Genomic DNA, 23,083 nt, shown 5'->3' with positions numbered 1-23,083 from the left:
CATCAGCAGCAGCAGAATTGTATTCCAGCACAATCTGTAAGCTCATAGCCCGGCATATTCCTCACTCTACCATTACCAACAAGCCAGGGGATCAACCCTGGTTCAATGAGGAGTGTAGAAGAGCAAGCCAGGAGCAGCACCAGGCGTACCTAAAAATGAGGTGCCAACCTGGTGAAGCTACAACTCAGGACTACATGCATGCTAAACAGCAAAAGAAACATGCTATAGACAGAGCTAAGCGATTCTACAATCAATGGATCAGATCAAAGCTCTGCAGTCCTGCCACATCCAGTCGTGAATGGTGGTGGACAATTAAACAACTAACAGGAGGAGGAGGCTCTGTAAACATCCCCATCCTCAACAATGGCGGAATCCAGCAGATGAGTGCAAAAGACAAGGCTGAAGCGTTTGCAACCATCTTCAGCCAGAAGTGCCGAGTGGATGATACATCTCGGCCGCCTCCAGTTTTCCCCACTATCACAGAAGCCAGTCTTCAGCCAATTCGATTCACTCCACGTGATATCAAGAAATGGCTGAGTGCACTGGATACAACAAAGGCTATGGGCCCCGACAACATCCCGGCTGTAGTGCTGAAGACTTGTGCTCCAGAACTAGCTGCGCCTCAAGCCAAGCTGTTCCAGTACAGCTACAACACTGGCATCTGCCGGACAATGTGGAAAATTGCCCAGGTATGTCCTGTCCACAAAAAGCAGGACAAATCCAATCCGGCCAATTACCGCCCCATCAGTCTACTCTCAATCATCAGCAAAGAGATGGAAGGTGTCGTCGACAGTGCTATCAAGCGGCACTTACTCACCAATAACCTGCTAACCGATGCTCTGTTCGGGTTCCGCCAGGACCATTCGGCTCCAGACCTCATTACAGCCTTGGTCCAAACATGGACAAAAGAGCTGAATTCCAGAGGTGAGGTGAGAGTGACTGCCCTTGACATCAAGGCAGCATTTGACCAAGTGTGGCACCAAGGAGCCCCAGTAAAATTGAAGTCAATGGGAATCAGGGGGAAAACTCTCCAATGGCTGGAGTCATACCTAGCACAAAGGAAGATGGTAGTGGTTGTTGGTGGCCAATCATCTCAGCCCCAGGACATTGCTGCAGGAGTTCCTCAAGGCAGTGTCCTAGGCCCAACCATCTTCAGCTGCTTCATCAATGACCTTCCCTCCATCATAAGGTCAGAAATGGGGATGTTCGCTGATGATTGCACAGTGTTCAGTTCCATTTTCAACCCCTCAGATAATGAAGCGGTCTGAGCCCGCATGCAGCAAGACCTGGACAACATCCAGGCTTGGGCTGATAAGTGGCAAGTAACATTCGCGCCAGACAAGTGCCAGGCAATGACCATCTCCAACAAGAGAGAATCTAACCTCCTCCCCTTGACATTCAACGGCATTACCATCGCCAAATCCCCCACCATCAACATCCTGGGGGTCACCATTGACCAGAAACTTAACTGGACCAGCCATATAAATACTGTGGCTCCAAGAGCAGGCCAGAGGCTGGGTATTCTGCGGCAAGTGACTCAACTCCTGACTCCCCAAAGCCTTTCCACTTTCTACAAGGCACAAGTCAGGAGTGTGATGGAATACTCTCCACTTGCCTGGATGAGTGCAACAACACTCAAGAAGATCGACACCATCCAGGACAAAGCAGCCCGCTTGATTGGCACCCCATCCACCACCTTAAACATTCACTCCCTTCACCACCGGCGCACTGTGGCTGCAGTGTGTACCATCCACAGGATGCACTGCAGCAACTCGCCAAGGCTTCTTCGACAGCACCTCCCAAACCCGCGACCTCTACCACCTAGAAGGACAAGAGCAGCAGGTACATGGGAACAACACCACCTGCACGTTCCCCTCCAAGTCACACACCATCCCGACTTGGAAATATATCGCCGTTCCTTCATTGTCACTGGGTCAAAATCCTGGAACTCCCTTCCTAACAGCACTGTGGGAGAACCTTCACCAGACGGACTGCAGCGGTTCAAGAAGGCGGCTCACCACCACCTTCTCAAGGGCAATTAGGGATGGGCAATAAATGCCGGCCTTGCCAGAGATGCCCACATCCCATGAACGAATTAAAATAAAACTCAAGCTGTAGCCTAACTCGTGTTTTATACAGTTCTAGCATAACCTCCCTGCTCTTATATTCTATGCCTCGGCTAATAAAGGAAAGTATCCCGTATGTCTTTTTAACCAACTTATCTACCTGTCCTGCTACCTTCAGGATTCTGTGGACATGCACTCCAAGGTCCCTCTATTCCTGTACAACTCTCAGTATCCTCCCATTTATTGTGTATTCCCTTGCCTTGTTTGCCCTCCCTAAATGCATTACCTCACACTTCTCCGCATTGAATTCCATTTGCCATTTTTCTGCCCACCTGACCAGTCCATTGATATCTTCCTGCAGTCTACAGCTTTCCTCCTCACTACCAACCACATGGCCAATTTTTTGTATCATCTGCAAATTTCTTAATCCTGCCCCTTACATTTAGGTCTAAATCATTAATATATATCACAAAAAGCAAGGGACTTTGTACTGAGCCCTGCGGAACCCCACTGGAAACAGCCTTCCAGTCACAAAAACACCCGTCAACCATTACCCTTTGCTTCCTGCCACTGAGCCAATTTTGAATCCGACTTCCCACTTTCCCTTGGAGCCCATGTGCTTCAATTTTCTGACCAGTCTGCCATGTGGGACCTTGTCAAAAACCTTGCTAAAATCCATGTGGGCTGCATCAAACACATTTCCCTCACCGACCCTCCTTGTTACCTCCTCAAAAATTTAAATCAAATTAGTTAGACACGACCTTCCCTTAACAAATCAATGCTGACAGTCCTTGATTACTCCGTGCCTTTCTAAATGACGATTTATCCTGTCCCTCAGAATTGATTCCAATAAATTGCCCACCACCGAGGTTAGACTGACTGGCCTGTAATTACTCGGTCTACCCTTTACTCCCTTTTTAAACAACAGTACAACGTTAGCAGTTCTCCAATCCTTTAGCACCATGCCTGTTGCCAGAGAAGATTGGAAATGATGGTCAGAGCCTCTGCTATTTCCTCCCTTGCTTCTCTTAACAGCCTGGGATACATTTCATCCGGGCCTGGCGATTTATCTACTTTCAAAAGTGCTAATCCCATTAATACTTCCTCTCTCACTATGTTTATCTCATCCAATATTTCACACTCCTCCTCCTTAACCACAATCTCTGCATTGTCCCTCTCTTTTGTGAAGACAGATGCAAAGTATTCATTAGGAATTCATTCATCTTCTGCCTCCACATATAGGTTACCTTTTGGCCTCTAATAGGCCCTACTCTTTCCTTAGTTATCCTCTTGCTCTTTATGTATTTATAAAACATCTTTGGGTTTTCCTTGATTCTAACACAGATACAGTTCACTTGGCCCAAGCACTCCACGTTGGTGTTTATCGACCACCTGAGCTGTAGTTCTAATCCCATGTGCGAGCATATCGCTGCAACCTCCTATCGAACCATTTTTGTAGATGTTGACATGGTTTCTGCTTCAATCACTATCTCTGGTCTTGCATTCCACAGCCTCACAACCCTGTGTGTAAAAATGTTCCATCTACTCTCTGGCCCAAATCTCTTACATTTAATATTATATCTTGTCCTCTTGTTCCAGACTCCTCAATTACTGGAAATAGATTGTTTCTATTGACTCTGTCCCATCCCTGAATAGTTTTAAATACCTCTATCAAATCATCCCTTAATCTTCTCTTCTGACGAATACGCAGTAAAATTATATTTTGCAACAAGTTGGAAGTTAAATTTACCATGGAAAAACAGAAAATAAAGGTTGAATTTTACATTTGGAATTTTTAAATCAGGAACAATTTAATCCTATATGGAAAACATAACTGATAATATATGCGAAAGTTGGGTTGTTTCTTAATTTTTAAAAATTCATTCATGGGATGTGGGCGTCGTTGGCGAGGCCGGCATTTATTGCCCATCCCTAATTGCCCTTGAGAAGGTGGTGGTGAGCCGCCTTCTTGAACCGCTGCAGTCCGTGAGGTAAAGGTTCTCCCACAGTGCTGTTAGGAAGGGAGTTCCAGGATTTTGACCCAGCGACGATGAAGGAACGGTGATATATTTCCAAGTCGGGATGGTGTGTGACTTGGAGGGGAACGTGCAGGTGGTGTTGTTCCCATGTACCTGCTGCTCTTGTCCTTCTAGGTGGTAGAGGTCGCGGGTTTGGGAGGTGCTGTCGAAGAAGCCTTGGCGAGTTGCTGCAGTGCATCCTGTGGATGGTGCACACTGCAGCCACTGTGTGCCGGTAGTGAAGGGAGTGAATGTTTAAGGTGGAGGATGGGGTGCCAATCAAGCGGGCTGCTTTATCCTGGATGGTGTTGACCTTCATGAGTGTTGTTGGAGCTGCACTCATCCAGGCAAGTGGAGAGTATTCCATCACACTCCTGACTTGTGCCTTGTAGAAGGTGGAAAGGCTTTGGGGAGTCAGGAGGTGAGTCACTCGCCGCAGAATACCCAGCCTCTGACCTGCTCTTGTAGCCACAGTATTTATGTGGCTGGTCCAGTTAAGTTTCTGGTCAATGGTGACCCCCAGGATGTTGATAGTAGGGGATTCGGCGATGGTAATGCCAATGAATGTCAAGGGGAGGTGGTTAGACTCTCTCTTGTTGGAGATGGTCATTGCCTGGCACTTGTCTGGCGCGAATGTTACTTGCCACTTATGAGCCCAAGCCTGGAAGTTGTCCAGGTCTTGCTGCATGTCGGCACTGGCTGTTTCATTATCTGAGGGGTTGTGAATGGAACGGAACACTGTGCAATCATCAGCGAACATCCCCATTTCTGACCTTACGATGGTCGGAAGGTCATTGATGAAGCAGCTGAAGATGGTTGGGCCTAGGACACTGCCCTGAGGAACTCCTGCAGCAATGTCCTGGGGCTGAGATGATTGGCCTCCAATAACATGATCGAGTTCAAGGCAGTGTTTGAAAGGGAAAAAATTGAGTCAGCTGCTGAGATTCTAGACTTGGGTAAGGCCGACTTCAATGGGATGAGACAGAGACTGTCCACAGTAAACTGGGCAAATCTGTTAATGGGTAAAACGACTGATGATCAGTGGGAAATGTTTAAAGAAACATTTAACGTGATACAGAATCGGTTTATACGCCTGAGGGGCAAGAACTCGAAGAGGTAAGGGACAGTATAAGACATAAGGAAAGGGCATACAAAAAGGCAAAAAATGGCACAGATCCTGGCGAATGGGAAAGATACAAAGATCAGCAAAGGGCACAAAACAGATAGTAAGAGCTACAAAAATAGAGTATGAAAAGAAACTTGCAAGGGATATCAAAACCAATACGAAGAATTTTTATAGTTACATTAGGAAAAAGAGGGTGGTCAGGAGCAGTGTTGGCCCCTTAAAAACTGAAAGTGGGGAAATTGTCATTGACAATGGGGAAATGGCGGACATGTTGAACGATTACTTTGCGTCAGTATTTACAGTAGATAAAGAGGATAGCATGCCGGAAATCCCAAGAAAACTAATATTGAATCGGGGACAGGGACTCGATAAAATTAATATAAGTAAAGCAACAGTAATGAAGAAAATAATAGCACTAAAGAGTGACAAATCCCCAGGATTGGGGATTCTCGGAGTAGGAGGCACAGTCTAAAAATTAGAGCCAGACCTTTCAGGAGTGAGATTAGAAAACATTTCTACACACAAAGGATGGTAGAAGTTTGGAACTCTTTTCCGCAAACGGCAATTGATACTAGCTCAATTGCTAAATTTAAATCTGAGATAGATAGCTTTTTGGCAACCAAAGCTTTAAAGGATATGGGCCAAAGGTGGGTATATGGAGTTAGATCACAGATCAGCCATGATCTTATCAAATGGCGGAGCAGGCACGAGGGGCTGAATGGCCTACTCCTGTTCCTATGTTCCTAACCACTACCATCTTCCTTTGTGCTATGTATGACTCTAGCCACTGAAGAGTTTTCCCCCTGATTCCCATTGACTTCAATTTTACGAGGGCTCCTTGGTGCCACACTCGGTCAAATGCTGCCTTGATGTCAAGTGCAGTCACTCTCACCTCACCTCTGGAATTCAGCTCTTTTGTCCATGTTTGGACCAAGGCTGTAATAAGGTCTGGAGCTGGGTGGTCCTGGCGGAACCCAAACTGAGCATCGGTGAGCAGGTTATTGGTGAGTAAGTGCCGCTTGATCGCGCTGTCGACGACACCTTCCATCACTTTGCTGATGATTGAGAGTAGACTGATGGGGCGGTAATTGGCCGGATTGGATTTATCCTGCTTTTTGTGGACAGGACATACCTGGGCAATTTTCCACATTGTCGGGTGGATGCCAGTGTTGTAGCTGTACTGGATCAGTTTGGCTAGAGGCGCGGCTAGTTCTGGAGCACAATTCTGCAGCACTACAGCTGGGATGTTGTCGGGGCCCATAGCCTTTGTTGTATCCAGTGCACTCAGCCGTTTCTTGATATCACGTGGAGTGAATCGAATTGACTGAAGAGTGGCTTCTGTGATGGTGGGGATAATGGGAGGAGGCCGAGATGGATCATCCACTCGGCACTTCTGGCTGAAGATGGCTGCAAATACTTCAGCCTTGTTTTTTGCACTCACATGCTGGACTCCACCATCATTGAGGGTGGGGATGTTTACAGAGCCTCCTCCTCCTGTTAGTTGTTTAATTGTCCACCACCATTCACGACTGGATGTGGCAGGACTGCAGAGCTTTGATCTGATCCATTGGTTGTGGAATTGCTTAACTCTGTCTATTGCATGTTGCTTCCGCTGTTTAGCATGCATGTAGTCCTGTGTTGTAGCTTCACCAGTTGGCACCTCATTTTTGGTGCTGCTCCTGGCATGCTCTTCTACACTCCTCATTGAACCAGGGTTGATCCCCTGGCTTGTTGGTAATGGTAGAGTGAGGAATATGCCGGGCCATGAGGTTACAGATTGTGCTGGAATACAAATCTGTTGCTGCTGATGGCCCACAGCGCCTCATGGATGCCCAGTTTTGAGCTGTTGGATCTGTTCTGAATGTATCCCATTTAGCATGGTGATAGTGCCACACAACACATTGGATGGTGTCCTCAGTGCGAAGACAGGACTTTGTCTCCACGAGGACGGTGCGGCGGTCACTCCTATCATTACTATCATGGACAGATGCGTCTGCGACAGGTAGATTGGTGAGGATGAGGTCAAGTCCGCTTTTACCTCGTGTTGGTTCGTTCACCACCTGCCGCAGGCCCAGTCTGGCAGCTGTGTCCTTTAGGACTCGGCCAGCTTGGTCAGTAGTGGTGCTACCGAGCCACTCTTGGTGATAGATATTAAAGTCCCCCACCCAGGGTACATTCTGAGCCCTTGCTGCCCTCAGTGCTTCCTCCCAAGTGGTGCTCAACATGGAGGAGGACTGATTCATCAGCTGAGGGAGAGCAGTCGGTGGTCATCAGCAGGAGGTTTCCTTGCCCATGTTTGACCTGATGCCATGAGATTTCATGGGGTCTGGAGTCAATGTTGAGGACTCCCAGGGCCACTCCCTCCTGTCTCTATACCACTGTACCGCCATCTCTGTACTGCATGTGGGACAGGACATACCCAGGGATGGTGATGGAAGAGCCTGCGGCATTGGCTGAAAGGTATGATTCTGTGAGTATTGCTTGACTAGTCTGTGGGCCAGCTCTCCCAATTTTGGCACAAGTCCCCAGATGTTAGTGAGGAGGACTTTGCAGGGTCGACTGGGCTTGGTTTGCCTTTGTCGTGTCCGGTGCCTAGTGGTCCGATGCCGGGTGGTCCGTCCGGTTTTATTCCTAATATGACTTTTCGTTGCGAGATTGTACAACTGAGTGGCTTGCTTGGCCATTTCAGGGGGCGATTAAGAATCAACCACATTGCTGTGGGTTTGGAGTCACATCTGGGCCAGACCGGGTAAGGACGGCAGGTTTCCTTCCCCAAAGGACATTAGTGAACCAGATGGGTTTTTACGACAATCCAGTAGTTTCATGGCCACCATTACTTTGCAGCCGTCTTCACTGGAAACAGGATGCTGACATTTAGCAGTAAAGGAGGAGGTAGTAGCGATATTGGCTAGGATGAAAATAGATAAAGAGGAAGTTCTTAAAAGATTGGCAGCACTCAAAGTGGAAAAGTCATCCGGTCCAGATGGGATGCATCCTAGGTTACTGAGGGAAGTAAGGATGGAAATTGTGGAAGCTCTGGCCACAATCTTCCAATCCTCCTTAAATATGGGGACGGTGCCGGAGGACTGGAGGATTGCAAATGTTTCACCCCTGTTCAAAAAGGGGAGAGGGATAAACCCAGCAATTACAGGCCAGTCAGCCTAACGTTGGTGGTGGGGAAGCTCTTCGAGACAATAATCTGGGACAAAATGAATTGGCACTTAGAAAAATATAGGCTAATAATTGAAAGTCAGCACGAATTTGTTAAAGGAAAAGCGCGTTTGACTAACTTGATTGAGTTCTTTGATGAAGTAATGGAGAGGGTTGATGAGGGTAGTGCAGTTGATGTTGTGTATATAGACTTTTAAAAGGCATTTGATAAAGTAGCACATGATAGACTTAGAGTCATAGAGTCATAGAGTCATACAGCACGGATAGAGGCCCTTCGGCCCATCGTGTCCGCGAAGGCCATCAACCCTGTCTACTCTAATCCCATATTCCAGCATTTGGTCCGTAGCCTTGTATGCTATGGCATTTCAAGTGCTCATCCAAATGCTTCTTGAATGTTGTGAGCAGGTGGATGGGCACCAGGATGTAGCATTAAAAAGGAGAAATAAGGTGCACAAAGGATTGGGAGAGACAGATAGCACTAGAGTAAGAAATGGTACAGTATTCGATGGGATCAGACTAAGAGAGAATACGAGAAGACCTAAGATAGGTTAGGAGTGCATGTGTGTAATTGCACGAAGCGTGGCATATAAGGTTGGTGAGTTGCAGGTGCAAATAGCCACCTGGGTGATAACGGAGACCTGGCTCAAAAAAGGGCAGGATTGGATACTAAATATTCCTGGATACAAGGTGTTCAGGAAAGATAGGGAAGGAAAGAAAGGAGGGGGGGGTGGGTGGCAGTATTGATTAAGGAGAATATTACAGTGCTGGAGAGAGAGCATGCCCTTGAGGGGTCAAGGACAGAATCTATTTGGTTAGAATTAAGAAATAATACAGGCGCCATTACACTACTGGGTGTATTCTATAGGTCACCAACTGGTGGGAAGGAGATAGAGGAGCAAATTTTCAGGTAAATTCCAGAGAGGTGCAAGAACTATACAGTAGTGATAACTGGAGACTTCAATATCCTAATATAGACTGGGATAACAATAATAATATAAGAGGCAAAGAGGGGGAGGAATTTTTGAAATGTGTTCAGGATAACTTTCTCAACCAGTACGTTTCTGGCCCAATGAGGAAGGAGGCATTGCTGGGCTTGGTTCTAGGGAATGAGGTGGGCCAAGTGGAGCAAGTGTCAGCGGGGGGGCATTTAGGGAGCAGTGATCATAGTATCATAAGGTTTAGAATAGCTATGGAAAAGGTCACGGACCACTCTAAAGTAAAAATACTCAATTGGAGGAGAGCCAATTTCAGTGGGATAAGAACAGATCTGGCCCGGGTAAATTGGAATCAAAGATTAGCAGGGAAAACTGTAATTAAACAGTGGGCGGCCATTAAAGAGGAGATGATTCAGGTACAGTCTAGGCACATTCCCACGAGGGAGAAAGGTAGGGCAACTAAAGCCAGAGCTCCCTGGATGACAAAAGAGATAGTGAATAAGATGAAATGGAAAAAAGGGGCATAAGACAGATGTCAGGTTGATAACACAAGTGAGAACCAGGCAGAATATAGAAAGTTCAGAGGGGAAGTGAAAAAGTAAATAAGAGGGGCAAAGAGAGAGTATGAGAATAGACTGGCGGCCAACATAAAAGGGAATTCAAAAGTCTCCTACAGGCATGTAAACAGTAAACGGGTAGTAAGAGGAGGGGTGGGGCCGATTAGAGACCATAAAGGAGATCTAAATGAGTATTTTACATCAGTCTTTACCAAGGAAGAAGATGCTGCCAGAGTCTCAGTAAAGGAAGATATAATTGAGATACTGGATGGGCTAAAAATTGATAAAGAAGAGGTACTTGAAAGGCTAGCTGTATTTAAAGTAGATAAATCACCCGGTCCGGATGGGATGCATCCTCGGTTGCTAAGGGAAGAAAGGGTGAAAATTGCGGAGGTCCTGGCCATAATCTTCCAAACATCAGTAGATACAGGGGTGGTGCCAGAGGACTGGAGAATTGCAAATGTTACACCCTTGTTCAAAAAAGGGTGTAAGGATAAACCCAGCAACTACAGGCCAGTCAGTTTAACCTCAGTGGTGAGGAAAGAATTAACAGTCACTTGGACGAGGGTGGATTGATTAGGGAAAGTCAGCACAGATTTGCTGAAGGCAAATCGTGTTTAACTAACCCGATAGAGTTTTTTGATGAGGTAACAGAGAGGGTAGATGAGGGCAATGCAGTTGATGTGGTGTATATGGACTTTCAAAAGGCTTTTGATAAAGTGCCGCATGGTTGGCTTATCATCAAGATTGTGGCCCATGGAATAAAGGGGGCAGCAGGAACATGGATACAGAATTGGCTACGGGACAGGAAACAGAGTAGTGGTTCATGGTTGTTTTTCAGACTGGAGGGAGGTGTACAGTGGTGTTCCCCAGGGGTCAGTGCTGGGACCTCTGCTTTTCCTGATATATATTAATGACTTGGACTTGGGAGTACAGGGTACAATTTCAAAATTTGCAGATGACACAAAACTTGGAAGGGTAGTAAACAGTGAAGAGAATAGTGATAGACTTCAAGAGGACATACAGGTTGGAGGAATGGGCGGACACGTGGCAGATGAAATTTAAGGCAGAAAAATGCTAAGTGATACATTTCGGTAGGAAGAACGAGGAGAGGCAATATAAACTAGAGGGCGCAACTCTAAAAGGGGTTTATAAATAGAGGCATAGAGTACAAAAGTATAGAAGTCATGATGAACCTTTATAAAACAGTGGTTCGACCACAACTGGAGTGTTGTGTCCAGTTCTGGGCAATGCACTTCAGGAAAGCTGCGAAGGCCTTAGAGAGGGTGCAGAAGAGATTTACTAGAATGATTCCAGGGATGAGGGACTTTGGTTACGTGGATAGACTGGAGATGCTGGGGTTGTTCTCCTTTGAATAGAGATGGTTGCGAGGAGATTTGATAGAGGTATTCTAAATCATGAAGGGTCTAGCAGAGTAGATAGAGATAAATTGTTCCCATTGGCGGAAGGGTCAAGAACCAGAGGACATAGATTTAAGGTGATTGGCAAAAGAACCAAAGGTGACATGAGGAAAAACTTTTTTACACATCGAGTGGTTAGGATCTGGAATGCACTGCCCGAGGGGGTGGTGGAGGCAGATTCAATCATGGCCTTCAAAAGGGCGCTGGATAAGTACTTGAAAGGAAAAAAATTGTCGGGCTCGGGGATGGAGCGGGAGAGTAGGACTAACTGGATTGCTCCTGCATAGAACCGGCATGGACTCCATGGGCCGAATGGCCTCCTTCCATGTTGTAACCTTTCCAAGATTCTTTGATTCTATGAAAAGATCCTCCAGTACTCTTTTACATTATCCATGTCATATATAATCTTAATTTCAATTTTGGGAGTTCACCTTGAATCTTGGAATTTCCAATTTTATGTCTTTCTCTTCTTGAATTTCCATTCCTCTGATGGATACCTGAGTGTTTAACTCTATTCTGATTATTTCATTACAAAGTCGGTTTCTCTATGGAGCATGTGATTAAAAGCTTGATTAAAAGCTTTTTGCACTCTCCTGTGTCACATTAACCATTTACGAACTTATGAGCATTGTTATACAGGAAAAGACCCTTTGGTCCATCCAGCCTGTCCCACGCAATCGTGATACCTTATGTAACACAATATATAGAGACTGCGTTTGTTCTCCTTGGAGCAGAGAAGGTTGAGAGAAGATTTGTTGGAGGTTTTCAAAATCATGACAGAGTGGATAGTGAGAAACTGTTCCCCTTGGCGGAAGGGTCAAGAACCAGAGGACATAGATTTAAGGTGACATGAGGAAAAACTGTGAGTGGTTATGATCTGGAACGCACTGCCTGAGGGGGTGGTAGAGGCAGATTCAATCGTGGCCTTCAAAAGGGAACTGGATAAGTACTTGAAAGGAAAATATTGTGCAGGCCAACGGGGATAGGGCGGGGCAGTGGGACTAGCTGGATTGCTCATTCATGGAGCCGGTGCGGACTTGATGGGCCGAATGTCCTCCTTCCGTGCTGTAACCTTCTATGATTCTATATACTCCCCACCCCACACCATGTGATCTTCTGGGAGAGGCGAAAAACCAGATTTAAAAACCCAGGTCAATTTGGGGGAAAAAAAATCTGTGAAATTCCTCTTCGACCCCTTTGGCGATTGAAATTAGTCCAGAGATCACTCTGGCTCTGAATTCAATGCATTACATTACCTACCTTTTGTACGCGGTGATCTCCGCTCCAGCCAGATGGAATTGATGGAATTCAGTGAATCGGCATCCACCGCACGAGCCGGCAGTCTGTTCCAGAGGTCAACTATTCTCTGGGAAAAGGACCACCTCCTAACATCTAACGTGGATCTTGCCTTGTACATCTTAAAATTATGACTCCTGATCCTCCCTAATGCATTTAATTGGAACAAACTGTCAACTGGAATGCAATCCATCCTTTTGTCATCTTATAAACCTCAATCAGATCACCCCTAAGTTTCCGCTTCTCTATTAAGTGTAGAGTCCCAGCTCTTCTAGCCCATCTTGATAACCAAGATGCTTTAAGCTGGGAATTAATATAGCAGCCCTTTCCAAAGCCTGCATATCACCCACAGGCTGGATGGACCAGAGGACCTTTTCCTGTCTGTCATTGTTCGTAAGTTCGTAAATGAAGCCTGACCAAGGCCTTGTACAAGGACAAAATAGTATGATTTGTCTCGTGATGGTGTTGTCAGTGTAACTGAGCATGTCTGAGACCCGTTCTTCAGTGCATCTTCATCATGCATTCCACATGCTAGTTGCCTCACATTTGCACGCACAGCAGAATCCCAAGATCATGCCAAATGTGACATCAGCTACAAGCCATTCCTGCTTTCTGGTTATCTTATCGAAAGTTGAAATGTGTCTGGAGGTCTTTGCTTATCTCCCCCTGGTTGGTCCCAATGTCTCGGGTAGTGGCCAGGCTACCGAAAGCATTTTTTTTCCACTCTTCATTATAGGCAAGGACACAACCATCTCCAAGAGAAAGCTATCAATTAACTATTCTTAACTACACCTTCCTGACTTTCACTAGATTGTACATTGATACCAGATTGATACCATTTGGTGAATCATGCCCAGGTGATTTATGTTACTCATGGATGTACTCACACATCTTTCCCTAACCCCTTTAATTTGGTTCCTGAAATTCACGCATGATCACCTAGGGTGATGACTTTAGACCCCATTTAGTGGTGCGATTTTCCTGTTTCTATCTTATATCCTCAATCAATTTCTCTCATCCAATTTTACACATCCTATTATATTACCATTTCATCTCATTCTTGAGCCCTGCAGGAAGCTTACTGTCCAATAAGCTAAAAATCATTTCCCCTTAAAACATAGGTTATAAGTTCCCAACTTGATTATCAACATATTACTTTTTTTCTTACTATTTTACTTCAACTCTTCTTGGACCTTTTTTTTTCCTCCGAAATATTGTGCCTGAGTCCATTTTATCTTTTCAAAATTATCATGATAATCTCATGTCTAGAGATTGTTCACATAATTTACAATAACCAGAATCCTACTGTGGTCATAATAAAATTTGATAGGTTAGTTAACCTCAATAACTCTAATTTAATTCAGGCCCAAAAACAGAAGGATTCAATATCTTAAACTAACACAACACAGAACAGCAAAATTACATCTTCTTTCTTTAGGCGCCTTTCCAAATGACTACAAAAAATACTGAATATTGCTGAAGAAAAAGTTAACTTTCATAGTTAAACCAAATCTTTGTAACATTCTTACACAGAAGGGGTTAACATTGCAGTTTGAAAAAGTGCTTCAAGTTGTGGGCTCTGAAACCAAACACAGGCTTCTTAAAGAAATAATCCACTGAAAACAAAAGAAACCCGCAGCCTTTTGCGTGTACCATTTTCTCCTCACAACAACTACAATTTCTGATGTTTGCTGTGAGGCTTTAACCTTTTCTTTGCATTTTAACTTTGGACAAAGGGAGGGATATACTGACGCAGAATACCGGTGGATAGTGGCATCGGGGCACCTGTCGACAGGCCCAGATTTACTGCATCTGTCACTGCTGGTTCCAATCCGAAAACCATCCTGCATTCCAAACTCTGTCTACACACCTCATAGTATCATAGCAGGTACAGCACAGGAGAAGGCCATTCAGCCCATCGTGCCTATGCCGGCTCTGTGAAAAAGCTATCAAATTAATCCCATTCCCCTGCTCTTTCCCCATAGCCCTGTAAACTTTTTCCCTTCAAGCATTCATCCAATTCCCTTTTGAAAGTTACATTTAAATCTTTTTCAGGTAGTGCATTCCAGACCATTACAACTCGCTGCATAAAAAAATGTTTCCCCATGTTGCCCCTGGCCCTTTCGCCAATCACCTTAAATCTGTGTCATTTGGTTACTGACCCGTCTGCCACTGGAAACAGTTTCTTCTCGTTTATTCTGTCAAAACCGTTCACGGTTTTGAACACGTCCATCAAATCTCCTCTTTACCTTCTTTGTTCGAAGGAGAAGGTTCTCAGCTTCTCCATTCTCTCCACATAATTGAAGTTCCTCAACCCTGGCACCATTCCAGTAAATCTCTTCTGCACCCTCTGCACAGCTGTAACTAGTGGGGTGCCGCAAGGATCGGTGCTTGGACCTCAGCTATTTACAATCTATATTAATGACATGGTTGAAGGGACCGAATGTAATGTATCCAAGTTTGCTGACGATACAAAGCTAGGTGGGAAAGTAAACTGTGAGGAGGACACAAAGAGTCCGCAAAGGGACACAGACAGGTTAAGTGAGTGGGCAAGAAGGTGGCAAATGGAGAACAATGTGGGGAAATGTGAGGTTATTCACTTTGGTGGGACGAATAGAAAAACAGAATCTTTTTTAAATGGTGAGAAACTATTAAATGTTGGTGTCCAGAGAAACTTGAGTGTCCCGGTACAAGAAACTCAGAGTTAGCATACAGGTATAGCACGCAATTAGGAAAGCAAATGGCATGTTGGCCTTTATTGCAAGAGGGTTGGAATACAAGAGTAAGGAAGTCTTACGACAATTGTGCAGGGCTTTAGTGAGTCCTCACCTGGGGTACTGCGTACAGTTTTGGTCTCCTTATCTAAGGAAGGATGTACTTGCCTTAGGAGCGGTGCAACGAAGGTTCACTAGATTAATTCCTGGGATGAGAGGGTTGTCCTATGGGGAGATGATGAAAAGGTCATGGACTACTCTAAAGTAAAAATACCCAATTGGAGGAGGGCCAATTTCAGTGGGATGAGAACAGATCTGGCCCGGGTAAATTTGAATCAAAGATTGGCAGGCAAAACTGTAATTGAACAATGGGTGACCTTTAAGGATGAGATGGTTCATGTACAGTCTTGGTACATTCCCATGCGGGAAAAAGGTAGGGCAACTAAAGCCAGAGCTTCCTCGATGACAAAAGAGATAGAGTAAGATGAAGCAGAAAAAAGAAGTGTATGACAGATGTCAGGTTGATAATGCAAGTGAAAACCAGGCTGAATATAGAAAGTTGAGAGGGGAAGTGAAAAAGGAAATAAGAGGGGCAAAGAGAGAGTAGGAGAATAGACTGGCGGCAAACATAAAAGAGAATCCAAAAGTCTTCTATAGGCATATAAATAGTAAACGGGTAATAAGAGGAGAGGTGGGGCTGATCAGGGACCAAAAAGGAGATTTACTCACGGAAGCAGAGGGGATGGCCAAGGTACTAAATGAGTACTTTGCATCTGTCTTTACCAATGAAGAAGATGCTGCCAGAGTCTCTAAAGGAAGATGTAGTTGAGATACAGGATGGGCTAAAAATTGATAAACAGGAGGTACTAGAAAAGCTAGCTGTATTTAAAGTAGTTAAGTCACACAGTCTGGATGTGATGCATCCTAGGTTGCTGAGGGAAGTAAGGGTGGAAATTGCAGAGGTGCTGGCCATAATCTTCCAAACATCTGTAGATACGGGGGTGGTGTCAGAGGACTGGAGAGTTGTAAATGTTAGACCCTTGTTCAAAAAAGGCTGTAAGATAAAATCCAGCAACTACAGGCCAGTCAGTTTAACTTTAGTGGTGGGGAAACTTTTAGAAACGATAATCTGAGACAGAATTAGCAGTCACTTGGACAAGTGTGGATTGATCAGGGAAGCCAGCACGGATTTGTTAAAGGCAAATCGTGTTCAACTAACTTGATAGAGTTTTTTAATGAGGTAGTAGAGAGTGTCGATGAGGGCAATGCAGTTGATGTGGTGTAAATGTAATAAAGGGGGCAGTAGCAGCATGGATACAGAATTGACTAAGTGACAGGAAACAGAGAGTAGTGGTGAACGGTTGTTTTTCGGACCAGAAGGAGGTGTACAGTAGTGTTCCCCAGGGGTCAGTGCTGGGACCACTGCTTTTCTTGATATACATTAATGACTTGGACTTGGGTGTACAGCTCACAATTTCAAAATTTGCATATGACACAAAACTTGGAAGTGTAGTGAACAGTGAGGAGGATAGTGATAGACTTCAAGAGGAGATAGACAGGCTGGTGGCATGGGCGGACACGTGGCAGATGAAATTTAACGCAGAAAAATACGAAGCGATACATTTCGGTAGGAAGAACGAGGAGAGGCAATATAAACTAGAGGGCACAATTCTAAAAGTGGTACAGGAACAGAAAGATCTGAGAGTATATGTGCACAAATCATTGAAGGTGGAAGGGTAGGTTGAGAAAGTGGTTAAAAAAACAAACGGGATCCTGGGCTTTAGAGGCATAGAGTACAAAAGCAAGGAAGTCATGACGAACCTTTATAAAACACTGGTTCGACCACAACTGGAGTATTGTGTCCAGTTCTGGTCACCGCACTTTAGGAAGGAGGTGAAGGCCTTCGAGAGGGTGCAGAGGAGATTTACTAGAATGGTTCCAGGGATGAGGGACTTCAGTTACGTGGATAGATTAGTGAAGCTAGGGATGTTTTGCTTGGAACAGAGAAGATTGAGAGGAGATTTGATAGAGGTATTTAAAATCATGAAGGATCTAGACAGAGTGGATAGAGAGAAACTGTTCCCATTGGCGGAAGGGTCAAGAACCAGAGGACATAGATTAAAGGTGATTGGCAAAAGAACCAAAGGTGACATGAGGAAAAACCTTTTTACACAGCGAGTGGTTATGATCTGGAATGCACTGCCCGAGGGGGTGGTGGAGGCAGATTCAATTATGGATTTCAAAAGGGAACTGGATAAGTACTTGAAAGGAAAAATTTGCAGGGCTACGGGGATAGAGTGGGGAGTGGGACTAGCTGGATTACTCTTGGATAGAGCTGGCACGGACTTGATGGGTCGAATGGCCGCCTTCCATGCTGTAACCTTTCTATGAGTCTGTGAAAGGTTGAGTAGAAAGGGCCTCAAGTTTAGAAGAATGAGAGGTAATCTCGTTGAAACACATAAGATTCTGAGGGTGCTTGACAGGGTAGATGCTGAGAGGTTGTTTCCCCTGGCTGGAGTGTCTAGAACGAGAGGGCATAGTCGCAGGATAAGGGGTTGGCATTTTAAGACTGAGATGAGGAATGTCTTCACTCAGAGGGTTGTGAATCTTTGGAATTCTCTATCCCAGAGGGCTGTGGATGCTGAGTCGTTGAGTACATTCAAGGCTAGATAGATTTTTGGACTCTAAGGCAATCCAGGGATATGGGGATCGGGCAGGAAAGTGGAGTTGTGGTTGAAGATCAGCCATGATCTGATTGAGTGGCGGAGTAGGCTCGAGGGGCCATATGGCCTGCTCCTGCTCCTATTTCTTATGTTCTCTCTAAAGCCTTGACATCCTTCCTAAAGTATGGTGCCCAGAATTGAACACAATACTCCAGCTGAGGCCTAACCAGTGTTTTATAAAGGTTTAGCATAACCTCCTTGCTTTTGTACTCTATGCCTCTATTAATAAAGCCCATATGCTTTTTTAACAGCCTTCTGAACTTGTCTTGCCACCTTCAAAGATTTGTATATGTACACCCCCAGGTCTCTCTGTTCCTGAACCCTGTTTAAAATTGTACCATTTAGTTTATATTTGTCTCGCCTCATTTTTCCTACCAAAATGCATCACTTCATACTTCTCTGTGATAAATTTCATCTGCCATGTGTCTGCCCATTTCACCAGTCTGTCTGTGTCCTCCTGAAGTCTGTTACTATCCTCCACATTATTTACTACATTTCCGAGTTTTGTGTCATCTGCAAACTTTGAAATTATACCCTCTATACCCAAGTCCAGCTCATTTATATATATATCAAATAGAGCAGTGGTCCTAATACTGACCCCTGGGGGACACCACTGTATACTTCCCTCCAGTCTGAAAAACAACCGTTCCCCACTACTCTCTGCTTTCTATCCCCTAACCAATTTTGTATCCACGCTGCCACTGTCCCTTTAATCCCATGGGCTTTAATTTTGCTAACAAGTCTATTATGTGATACTTTATCAAATGCCTTTTGGAAGTCCAGATACTCTACATCAACCGCATTACCCTCATCAACCCTTTCCATTACTTCATCAAAGAACTCAATCAAATCCGTGCTGACTTTCATTTATTAGCCCATATTTTTCCAAGTGCCAATTTATTTTGTCCCAGATTATTGTCTGTAAAAGTTTCCCCACCAGGCTGACTGGCCTGTAATTGCCGGGTTTATCCTTCTCCCCTTTCTTGAACAGGGGTGTAACATTTGCAGTCATCCAGTCCTCTGCCACCCTCCTCATTTAATTTATTACAGAGTAGTTGAGCACTGTCTCATAACCCCCACAGACCATCAGACCCTTTTTTTCTTAAACCCCTCATCAAAGGGGGCTCTAAACCATTTAAATGCATCTTCGTGCCTGACTTTGTGCAACACTAATTGTGATCCTTAAAATTCAATCAGCTAAACCACTGGCTGACTGGAATCCCCTTTACTAATTGAACATTGCTAAAAGAAACTCACTCAAATGCTAAGGTTAATATAAAGAATTAAATCGTTTCCTTTCATTTTGACAGATGCAACCCAAGTAAGGTGACAGGAGATAAATGAAAGGGCGATGACCATCTCGGAGCTTTCAGAGGAGATAATTGTAAAATATATTGCTCTGAACAAATTGTCATTGCACCCATAGAACAAAGATTGTGTTGCTGGGGTTTTTTTTTTATTCGTTCAAGGGATGTGGGCGTCGCTGGCAAGGCCGGCATTTATTGCCCATCCCGAATTGCCCTTGAGAAGGTGGTGGTGAGCCGCCTTCTTGAACCGCTGCAGTCCGTGTGGTGAAGGTTCTCCCACAGTGCTGTTAGGAAGGGAGATCCAGGATTTTGACCCAGCGACGATGAAGGAACGGCGATATATTTCCAAGTCGGATGGTATATGACTTGGAGGGGAACGTGCAGGTGGTGTTGTTCCCATGTGCCTGCTGCTCTTGTCCTTCTGGGTGGTAGAGGTCATGGGTTTGGGAGGTGCTGTCGAAGAAGCCTTAGCGAGTTGCTGCAGTGCATCCTGTGGATGGTACACACTGCAGCCACTGTGCGCCGGTGGTGGAGAGAGTGAATGTTTAAGGTGGTGGATGGGATGCCAATCAAGCGGGCTGCTTTGTCCTGGATGGTGTCGAGCTTCTTGAGTGTTGTTGGAGCTGCACTCATCCAGTCAAGTGGAGAGTATTCCATCACACTCCTGACTTGTGTCTTGTCGATGGTGGAAAGGCTTTGGGGAGTCAGGAGGTGAGTCACTCACCGCAGAATACCCAGCCTCTGACCTGCTCTTGTAGCCACAGTATTTATATGGCTGGTCCAGATAAGTTTCTGGTCAATGGTGACCCCCAGGATGTTGATGGTGGGGGATTTGGTGATGCTAATGCCGTTGAATGTCAAGGGGAGGTGGTTAGACTCTCTCTTGTTGGAGATGGTCATTGCCTGGCACTTGTCTGGCGTGAATGTTACTTGCCACTTATCAGCCCAAGCCTGGATGTTGTCCTACATGTGCCATTGCAGTCGGCACACAAGACTGTATTGTCCTTTCTTGGTAAAGGAAAATAAAGGAATGTCAGACTGGGTGGCCTAAAGCTGCACCCCGTCCTGTCTGGGATTTTCCTCCTTATCCCAGCAGACAAGGCCACCATCCCGTAGCACATAAATGAAAGGGAGGCAGGGTTCAGCAACCCAGCCTATTTTTCTGCATGCACCATAGACCAGAAGGAGAGGCGTGGCAGTATACCCTGGGACAGTGGCAGCAGAAAACCCACTGATGCCCTTTTTGGAGGGAGAGGTTTTTCCAAATGGCTTTTCTTCCTGTGTGATCCTTGACGGTCAGTGCCAGCTCTTTGGCTGTGAGGAACATCACAACCAAGCCAGATCCCTGTCCACAACCGGCATTGATACATGCATACTTTCCAGCCGGAGTCACTGGGATAATGTTCTTGAGCGAGAACCCTTCCTGAGTCCAAATGTAGTGCCTAAACTGCTGTCTTGGTTGAAATCTGCTAACTCAGCACAGGTCACAAATTGAACCTGTGCTGGGGCCTTCATGGTCTTTGTGCCTTGGTATATACCGGGTGATATATTTACCATCTAGGCCACTCGGGGCGCTGTGGCATCCTTAATTTATGATATTTCAGTCACTGTCTATTAACCTGCTTTGTCTGTTTATTGTTGCTTGCCTGCACCAGGATATCCCATCAGTAGGTTCCTGCAGAGAGATCTCGTCAATGCTGCGATCTATTACCGTCACTTGGGAGGAGAAGTATTTGAAGATTCCTTTGAGTTTATTCTGTCCGACAGCCACGACCCACCAAACTACTCTGATCCTCAGGTACCTGTCTGCGTCAAATAACATGAATCTTTCAGGACACCCATATTATGGTATCGTTATGAAAAAAGACTAGAAAAATTGGGGATTGTTTCGCTAGAATAGAGGGGATCAAATAGAGGTTTCCAAAATTATGAAAGGTTCGGGTGAGGTACTGGAGAAATGGCAGCAACTGTATCCCAGCATGAATCATTGCCTTTAGCAAATGAGGGCAAAAAGACAAAATTTGTCCATGTGGCAATTCTCAAGCTGATTTGACAGCAGGAATCACTGAATAGCGATCAGGAGCAGGAACCCTGCATCTTCTCCTTCCTACCCCATGGATGCTGAGGCCAGTTGGAGCTCCTCCGGCTGAGATGAGCTAACTCAGCACAGATCAAGAATCAAACTTCAGACCTTCTGACTTGCATGGTTCACCCACAGACTAACTTTACCTGACTTGGCCTTTGATAGAAACTCAGCTTCAGTATTTTCAATGAGAAGTGATCAAAGTTGAAGGTTCATGGTGTAAAGCACAACACAAACTTATTAAAGATTTATTCGAGCAAACTATTCCATAAAGCATTTACAGAGAGCTGTGTATAATGTTTTAATTCCCCCTGCCCCTGCGTCACAAAGAACATGTATTGTGTTACAGTCTGTCTCAGTGCGATCAGTTTAACCCGTGAACTCAAAGTACCTCAGCACAGCTTAGCAACATTTCATAAACCACTTCCTCCAATCAAACATTGGACTATTTTAGGCAAAGAACATGCTGGAATGCATCGTGCATGTGTATCATAAAAACACCCAGCAATATAGAATCTTACAGTACAGGAGGCCAATCGGTTCACTGTGCCAGTGCCCGGCTCTTTAAAAGAGCTTCCAATTAGTCCCACTCGCCTGCTGTTTCCCCATAGCCCTGCAATTTTCTCCCCTTAAGGTATTTATCCAATTCCCTTTTGAAAGTTATTATTGAATCAGCTTCCACTATCCTTTCAAGCAGTGCATTCCAGATCATAACTTGCTGCATAAAAAAATCATCTCACCTCTGGCTCTTTTAAATCTGTGCCCTCTGGTTACCGACCCTACTGCCTGTGGAAACAGTTTCTCCTTATTTACTTTATCAAAATCCTTCATGATTCTATTAAACCTCCCATTAACCTCTGTTCTAAAGAGAACAATTCCAGCTTCTCTAGTCTCTCCACGTAACTGAAGTCCCTCACATCTGATACCATTCTAGAAAATCTCCTCTACATCCTCTTCAAGGCCTTGACATTGTCCCTAAGATGTGGTGTCCAGAATTGGACACAATTTGTTAAAGGAAAATCGTGTTTGACTAACTTGATTGAGTTCTTCGTTGAGGGTAGTGCGGTTGATGTTGTGTATATGGACTTTCAAAAGGCATTTGAAAAAGTACCACATAACTGACTTGTTAGCAAAATTAAAGCCCATGGGATTAAAATGGCAGCATGGATACAAAATTGGCTAGGGGACAGAAAGCAGAAAGTAGTGGTGAATAGTTGTTTTTGGACTGAAGGGAAGTATACAGTGGTGTTCCCCAGGGGTCAGTATCAGGACCACTAGTCTTTTTGATATATATTAATGATCTGGACTTGAGCACAGAGGGTATAATATAAAGCTTGGAGATAACATGAAGCTCGGAAATGTAGTAAACATTGTGGAGGATAGTAACAGACTTCAGGAGGACGTAGACAGACTGGTGAAATGGTCAGACACATGACAGCTGAAATTTAATGCAGAGAAGTGTGAAGTGATGCATTTTGGTAGGAAGACTGAGGAGAGGCAATATAAACTAAATGGTACAATCTTAAAGGGAATGCAGGAACAGAGAGACCTGGGGGTACACATACACAAATCTTTGAAGGTGGCAAGACAAGTGGAGAAGGCTGTTAAAAAGCATATAGGATCCTGGGCTTTATTAATAGAGGCAAGGAAGTTATGCTAAACCTTT

General features: G+C 44.9%; 1 protein-coding gene across 8 annotated transcripts in view; it reads left to right on the top strand.

The window, feature by feature from the left end:
* Positions 1 to 23,083, top strand: part of frem1a (Fras1 related extracellular matrix 1a) — a 337,163-nt gene that overhangs the window by 85,494 nt on the left and 228,586 nt on the right. For all 8 annotated transcript variants that reach the window (XM_067983690.1, XM_067983689.1, XM_067983688.1 and 5 more), the window contains exon 10: positions 20,990 to 21,132. In XM_067983690.1, coding sequence (XP_067839791.1) covers positions 20,990 to 21,132 — 143 coding nt within the window. The remainder of the gene's footprint in view (positions 1 to 20,989; positions 21,133 to 23,083) is intronic.

Source organism: Heptranchias perlo, chromosome 4 (genome assembly GCF_035084215.1).
Source record: "Heptranchias perlo isolate sHepPer1 chromosome 4, sHepPer1.hap1, whole genome shotgun sequence".
Classification (NCBI taxonomy): Eukaryota; Metazoa; Chordata; class Chondrichthyes; order Hexanchiformes; family Hexanchidae; genus Heptranchias; species Heptranchias perlo.
Note: the sequence above shows the minus strand (reverse complement) of the source record. Positions and strands in the feature narration are given on the sequence as shown.